The following is an 8,195-nucleotide window of genomic DNA, read 5'->3' as shown; positions in this document are numbered from 1 at the left end:
TCTTATAAATGTAAGAGCAACAAACTGCTACAAGTGGAACTTTCACGAGGTTACATGTTGCTAGGTAACCGATTGCCTCAACAACACAGCGCAGTTGCCATGGAGATTCCGTCATTGACGCAGTCGGAGCGCTTCATTGAAGTGGAGGGTGAATGAATAAATGCCAGTTTAATTCTGTGAATGCAACTCAGTGTATTAGCGCCCTACTATGTATTTATTTATATTCAACAAAGACATAAAAACAAAGAAGAATAACTTTGAAAAAACAGTTTAATAACTTTTTACAAAATGTACACATTCAGAGACATTCCCTCCCCTTCCAAAAACATGGCTTATCCCATTATACATTTTATGTACACATTTGTAAAAATGCTAATTAAAATAGACAATCCCTCCGAACAAACTGTGGTGGTTGTCTACATGGAGTCTATACAAGATGATGATGTATTTTTGAGGAACTCAGACATTTGGCACATTTACATTCGTGGCTACAAAAACAGAAAAAGGACTGACATTCAAACCCCTCTGGTGAACAGCCTGCCATGTAAGGGCCTCTAAATGTCTCCATCATGACAAAGAAAATGTTAAAGAAAGTCCATCAATCCTTAACCAAAACCTAAGCTGGGGAAGGAAGGATGACCTTATGGTAATGGTTGGAATAGATATAAAAAAAACATTGATTCCTTGATTAAGTTGCCTATGACCCAGGCCGGATGTTACGTGCTATTCATCAGCTTCCTCTTCTTCAGTCTACTCCGCCAGTCGTCAGGAAGTGCTTCAAAGTTGGCATTCTTTGACGCTTTTCCTCTGGAGAATTAAAAACAGTCCCAACAATTACAAGAGTGAAGCACTGGCAAAGAAAAAATATTAGAAGAAACTGTTTTATGAAATGTATCTTAAAGAAATGGATGTTTACTCTATTCAGAGAAGGTTGAAGGGTGCAAACTCTAGCAACTTACGTCGTAAACTGCTGCAGCTTCCAGTCCTCAATGCTCTTTTTGTTGAGCTGGTCTCGGTCTTCGTCACTGGAGCTGTCCTTCTCCTCCTCTTCCAACTCTTTTTGGATGCTCTGCCACTTCTTCACCAGGGAAGGCATTTTGGTCTTACTCTTCTTCAATGAGAGACAGGAAGAGTAGTGTGTCAAGAGAGAACATTAAATTACACTACAGGTTCTTTTAAATGTGATAATCAAGCATTGGATTACAAAAAGAGCTCGATAGTGTAGACTTGACAAAATCCAACTAAGGAAAATTAGTCCAGGTAGATAATAATACTGAATATAAGGAGGTATTTAAATCGATGTTTTTCCTAATGTATGTACTCCTCACTTTTGATATTTGACAAAAAAAGTCAACTCCAATGTTTACCTTATCCTTTTTGGTTTTCTTGGTCTTGTCCGTGGGCAGACTTTTACCTGCAGGAGGTTCAAAGGGTGGCTGAGGTGGTGGTGGCAGTGGTGGTTGGGGGGGTAGGGCTGGGACAGGTGGAAGAGGAGGTTCAGAAGGGACTATAGGGGCAGGAACTGGCACACCCCAGTAGGCTGTTGCTGCCACCATGGGAGCTACAGACGAAGAAGAAATGTTAGTTATTGATTTATTACATTTCTGGTGCAATTTCTTGTTCGAATGACCTACCTAAATTCAAACAATGAATTCTTATTATAACAATATGACAAATGAAAAGATATCTTTTTTTTTTTAACATGCCCTTTGAGACCTGACATGAAACACAAAAAACCCTGCCATACCCAAGGGACACCTCCAGCCTGTCTCAGCAGCTGCATGATAGATACCTAGAGCCCTTTATAAATACTGCATAAGGCAGCAACCCCAGACTTCAGAGTATTTGGGGTACTAGCAAACAAATTCAAGTGTTTTGATCTTTAAAACTTGTGACGGCCATCACAGTATAAGGAGGACTTCCAAATTGTTCCTTAAGATTTATAATCCAAAGCACGAGCACCATCTTGCTCTGTGAGGGTTCAGGCTGTAGGTCTGACACTGATTGGGGTCTAGTCTTGTTTCAATAGATGTGTCATGTGGTGTGTGTGTCTCAAAAGTCATGCTGTTTATGCAGATGAGCATGTTTTTTCCTATCAATATATGACTAATTGTAAATGTAATTTTTTTTTTACCTGCACTGGCAACAGGCTGGGTGTAGAGTATGGGACTGCTGCCAATAGTTATGGCTTTATTTAACTGACTGGCTTTACGTTTTTGCCCCTTCCCCAGAGGTCCTGTAGACTCCACAACCTGTTCCAATGACAAGGAATATAACAATGATGGATTTATACACAAAACAGCATTAAGGGGTAAAAATAACAGGAGTGCATGCATCAGAACAAGACATGCACCTTTGTGCTAGCAATGCCAGGAGGTAAAGGAGGCCTCCCACTGCCATCTTCCTCAGTTCCAGGGGCCGGAGGCTCCCCGTCATTATCATCATCCATCTCCATCTCCACCTCCATGATCTCTCCATCACTGTCAGGGGGGGGAGGAGGTGGAGGTGGTGAGCCTGGGGGGAGAGGCGGAGGTGGGGGATAGTTTGAAGGTGGAGGTGGGCTGTCAGGAAGAGGAGGCTGAGACGGGGACCAAAATGATGACGATGATGCACTGGGCTGAGGAGGTGCTGTTGGTGGGGCAACCGAGCTAGATCCTATGTTTAAAAAGGTAATAATGTGGAATTTTAGTGATATTAGCATTTTGTCAAATTATAATGCAAGATTATTCACTGAACATTAATATACAAAGAGTTTTCTGATTCTAACCCTCTAAAAACTTTACTGACCTGTGAGTCCACCAGCGGATGCAGATGATGTTTTGCTGTACCCTTGGCTGGAAGATTGGTTGCCTTTCAGGTCCTCCTCTTTGTCTTCTTCTGTTGGGAAATCCCACTGGGAGGCACTGGTCCGGTCGTTCACGTAGAAATACCGCCTGTGCTCTCTACAGAGTGGGACAACAGAGATAGAAGACAAGAGTTTCAATGGCTGGCCTTGCAACTGGCTGAGTGGCATGATACCCTGGGACAGTGGGGCAAGGGAGTGGACATAATGACCATAGTAAGGGGCAGGAGTGTTGGTATGGACAGCGACTTTAGCCATCCAAAAGAAGGGTCCGATTAGAGAATGATTAAGGACGTGGATAAGGAACCCACCTTGCTCTCAAAAGCAAATAAAGTAAAAAACAATCATCTCTAGGTCCTGAAAGTAGCATTCAGCAGCTCACACCATGGTTGTCATACATGTTCCTTTATAGACAACCATTCTCTCCCAGACACAGGAAGACGCCAGGGAGGAAGCACCAATCATCATAACAACAACAACAACAACAACAACCATAAGTCAGAAAACAACAAGCACACAGTCATCTTGTTTTTGATCTGAAACATTTTCTCTCAATCAAGAAAATTAAAAAAAACAGGAAGACATGAAATAGAGTTGGTCTGACCTGCTGGATTCCCGTCAAAGCTCCATCTTCACCTTTTATTTGATGCGTGACACTTGCTTCCAGGGCATCACTCTGTCTGCATTGCATTCTGGAGGCTGTAGTCCTGTAAAGTACAAAGCTCTCCCACGCAACCAACCTTCCTACTATACCTCCCCCTCCCATATTTTTCCACTGACTGGACCCAAAATCAGTCTACAAATGCCCTCACAGTCTGTGGCAGGTATATTTAAAAGGGAGCAGGCTGGCCCAGAGTGGACGCTTCCCTTATCAGTACGTGAAAGGCACAGTGCCAGGATTGCATCACAGAAAACCTGAAGAGTCTGCTTCTGGTTTGCATTTTGATCCGTTTCGTACTGGTTTAAGCTTCTCCCCAAGTCATGTAACAAAGTCTGCAACCTCGGCACTGAGGGGGGTGTAGTCACACGGTAAGATTTGTGGGGGACGAGGGAGTTTAGAGATGTGAAAGGTAAGGAGCGCGTACCTGTCCCAGTGGCAGGACCAGCCTTTAGGGGCGGCGTTAAGTTCGTAATATTTTATGTGTTCGGCAGCTTCCTGCAGCCTGCGACGGAGATAGACCCCATTCAGTGCGCCCTCCCTCCAGTCAGCAATCCGTGTCTGGAGTGAAACAGAAAAGAGAGGGACAAAAGTGAGATACCTTAAGTGACTGAGACGGAAGTGGGTGCATAGAGAAGAGACACATAGCTAAGACACAAGAGCCACAAGATTGATGAGTAACACAGGAAGAGTAATTATAATAAGTTTTGAGAATGACGTCACAGGATGTATTATAATGAGAATTTTAAATATTAAGCACTGCCAAATGGCTGTGTGCAAAATGATATGGAGAAAAATTAAGCGTTAAATATTTTAAAACTGTAGCACTGAGATAGCTACAACTGGAAGCTAGGATAACATTGCTTAGAGAGTGAACTGTTCATCTTCTCACCTCAGTTTGTAGCAGAAGCAGCTGAAAGTTTGAGATCGCCTTTTTGTTTATCCCCAGGAACTCCATTTTGCTGGTCAGGGTGTTGGCCAGTTCTCCAATCTGAAACTACATTTATCCAGCATTTAAAACCAAAAGTCTTAAAATAAGGATCAAGTAAGGACTGATATTATAGTAATATGTTGTTACCCTGAGCTCAGGCGTTTCCACTTCTTCTTTTGCCGGAGGTTTTGAAGGTGATTTCTCCTCCGAGTTGTCTGTTTCCTTGTCCTCTGCTTCTACAACACTCTCTAGCACCTTAGTTAGTGCTGCTACAGGACACATGAGAGGGACATTTTAGTATGTGGGAACCATTTTTCCCCCTTGTCTCCACTAGCAAGTTCATAATAATGCTGGCTCACCTGTCTCTGTGCTCTCCTGCACGTCTGAGCTCCTACTGTTAGAGTCAGGACTGGCAGCATTGGGGAAGGCAGTTTTCCAGCGATTTTTCTTCACCAGACCACGAGAAACAGAAGCTTCTTGGCTTGTCTCAGAAGAAGGACTGGAGCCCCCTGCGCTACCATCACCCTCCTCCAGCGCCCGGAGCTCAGCCTAAAAGTTAGATGTAACGTTAGAGTCAGGTCACACTGACATTAACATTTGCAGCTAGTTTTTAAATACCACCGCTGTACATTAAAAGGACAACTGGAATGTAATTCCTTTCTGTTACCAGAAATGCAAACTGAAAAAATAGCTTTAAAACCCACCTTTTTCCTCTCCAGAGCCAGTTCCAATTCCATAGTGTCTTCCTCCGTCTCCTCCTCAACATCTGAGTTGTCTCCAGACTGTTTCTTGACTGCAAGATCCTTCTCGACAGTGGGGACTGAATCAGAATCTCGCAGAGGGGTAGAGGGTGATCCTGCAGGGCGAGCACCTTCTCCGTCAGAATCTACACTGTTTTCAGGCTCATCCAGACCTTTGAGCAGTCTTTTTCTCCATTTTTCCTCTGCATCTTTCACTTCAGAGGGGATCAGAGGACCAAGCAGAGATGCAGCCACTCCGCGGCGCTCCTCCTCTTCGCTTGTGAGACCTACGACACTCTCTATTACCTCCTTTTAGACAAAATACAAAAGTGATATAAAGCTCAGAATAAAGATCTTTTTGGCACCATGAATCATATTTACTTAATTCATATTGGACTTCTATAGATGTACCTTCACTTTGGTCTCTTTCACTGATGTTGGGGCTGCAGCAGGTGCAGCCTTTTCATCTGCGTAATAACCTGCGTGAGCTGTACCATTGCCATTGACACTAGAGCAACAAAGGAATTATACATGTTACTTTAAATACTATCTACATTTCTGTACTGGAGACAATACAATGAAGCTTGAAAATGTGCACTTCAGACAATCTCACAAAGCTGAGATCATATTCTGTGCTGGGTCTGCCTGTAACTCATACCTGTTGGCATACTGAGTCAGGCTTTGCACCTGATCAGCTAGATAGTGAGGCAGCTCCCAGGACACCTCGTTGGTCAGAGTGTTCCAGTAGTAATAGCAGCCAGAGTTGTCATCCCATACCTCCTGCCAATCCCCCATTTCCACACCCACTGGAATAAAAGCATACACACGAGATGTTTCAGAACAACAGAGCATAGTTTAGGTGACACATTAAGCACCATTTCTTACTTACTAATATTTCTCAATTTAAGCTATATACTGTATGACTTGAATAATGCGTGGCCATTTAGAAAGTGGGAGCACAATTTCACCAAAAGTCGGCAGGTAGATTTAAATATCAAAGCAGTTCATTTGGCAAATGACTCAGCAGTACTGTTAAGTTGTACTCCAAAGTATTCATTAATTTTGATCAATAACATAAGTGGTTGATGTTTCTTCACATAAGTTGGTACCTTTAAAAAAAATAAATAAACCAAAATAATTACTGTGCAAGTACTTTCTTGATGTACTATAAACACTTACCTCCAGCTAATGAGTCCTGAGTATTGTATTCAAACTCTGTGCTTTGTTGATTCTGTCCTTCACTGGTAGCTGATTGCTGTGTATTGGCATCAGGTTTTGGTGGCGCACCAGCTGGGGTTGAAGGATGAGTTGTCGCATTATCTGAACTTGGCTGAGTGGTGATTGCATCGATTTCCTGAGGGGGGTGGGAATACATAATTAATGTTTTGCCAAAAACATATTTATGTCCCAGGAATTAACTACTATCTTTCAAGCACTTCTCATAACAAAAGTAATACCTATCAATGCAACGCTAATCCCAGGAAGAAAACCTACACTATAACTATACTTCTTGAAAGATAACATTGAAATAACATGACTAACATCCCAAATCTATAGACTAAGTTATATGATTACAATATGCAGCAAATCATACTCACTGCCATGAAATTGGCCAATGTACTGTCAATGTCTGCTGATTGATTGTGTTGAGAAGTTGCAGTTGAACGCTGGGAGTCTTCAGCATCCTCTTCATCACTATCCTCATAAGCTCCAAGCAGGGACAAGCCCTCTTCAGGTGGACACAAATACATGTTGTTAAGTTAAATTGCCTTTTGTCCTCTTCTTCGAGAAGCTCAATAGCCTGACAAACACAAAAAGCTTTAATTTGCTACCTGTTGCCTTCACTGTGGGAGCCTTCATGCTGGTGTGTCTTTCTTTCACAAATCTGTTTGAATCAGCCTCCTGTTCGTCTGCAAAACAACGACAACCAAGGTTAACATCGAGGTACAAAAGCAGTGAGCTAAAATAACAGCATTGCCACATTAACCCAGAATTAGCATCAGAGATTAATGATGTTGAACTGAACAACTCACTCTTTCAAGACACAATAAGCCAGACGTTACGTTATAAGTGACTGCAATTACATTTGGGTTATTTGGCCCAACAGCTTGTCATAATCGTATTTTGGCAGGCCAGCTAAATAACAACAGGCTAATAATGCTAGCTTAGCGCGCTGGCTACTCGTCGTTCTGTTAGCCTTACCTTCACGTTGTACGAAAAATGTACTTTTTGGTTTCCGACTGTGAGTTAATGTAAACATATTTAATAACCACTGTATATGCATATCATACACGAACTAATTCAGAAACAGCAGTTGCATCAAAAGTGTCTTTTATTCCTCTGGGCCCACTCCACTCCTCCAGCATTTAGCATTTAGCTGTTAAGCTAACACGTTTCTAAAAATGTAATTACCATCTGATCCCGACACTCCTTCTTCTCTCTCTTCGGTGTTCCCGCTGCGGAGCCCTGGTGGCGAAAGCTGAAGGATGGTTCTCCTGCTCACTGTTCCTCCTGTAAGACGACTTTTCTTCCTCATCACCAACCGTCCGTCCGTCTGAAGGCCGTCGGTGCTGCGGCGGTGTCTACTTCTTCTTCTTCTTCTGCTAATGAGTTTCCGGTAGGCTGGACACGGAGAAGTAATGCTGCCCTCCACAGACAGCGGTAGGATATTTACCCTGTGTTTTTGAATACAGGCTAGTTATATAAAGAAATTATAAGATTGCTCTACCAATACGCTGAAAATTAATTTCTGATGCAGGCGCAGCTATGTCCTCAGCTGGCCTTTTCTCTTCTTCTTCAATTTTCTTTTACGGTGGTCTTCATCCATAAACGTTGCATTACCGCCATCTGCTGATGTATTACACAGTACAAACTATTTACAGTAGGGGTGTCCAACTCATTTTAGTTCAAGGCCAGGGCCACACTGACAGTTTGATCTCAAGTGGACCAGACCAGTAAAACCATCGAATACTGACCTACAAATAATATAGGCTATATACATATTATAACTTTACTATAGTAAAT

General features: G+C 42.6%; 1 protein-coding gene across 1 annotated transcript; it reads right to left on the bottom strand.

The window, feature by feature from the left end:
* Positions 1–274: 274 nt before the first annotated feature.
* On the bottom strand, positions 275–7,952 carry fnbp4 (formin binding protein 4). The gene is made up of 17 exons (XM_062421629.1): positions 7,584–7,952; positions 7,004–7,081; positions 6,770–6,900; positions 6,351–6,525; positions 5,830–5,977; positions 5,583–5,679; positions 5,136–5,480; positions 4,791–4,980; positions 4,579–4,700; positions 4,393–4,497; positions 3,928–4,061; positions 2,788–2,942; positions 2,354–2,655; positions 2,135–2,252; positions 1,368–1,561; positions 960–1,111; positions 275–807 (listed from the first exon to the last, which is right to left on the bottom strand). The coding sequence occupies exons 1-17, from the start codon at positions 7,705–7,707 to the stop codon at positions 717–719; spliced, it is 2,661 nt and encodes an 886-aa protein (XP_062277613.1). The 5' UTR covers positions 7,708–7,952; the 3' UTR covers positions 275–716.
* Positions 7,953–8,195: the final 243 nt, after the last annotated feature.

Source organism: Scomber scombrus, chromosome 6 (assembly GCF_963691925.1).
Source record: "Scomber scombrus chromosome 6, fScoSco1.1, whole genome shotgun sequence".
NCBI classification, from domain to species: domain Eukaryota; kingdom Metazoa; phylum Chordata; class Actinopteri; order Scombriformes; family Scombridae; genus Scomber; species Scomber scombrus.
Note: the sequence above shows the minus strand (reverse complement) of the source record. Positions and strands in the feature narration are given on the sequence as shown.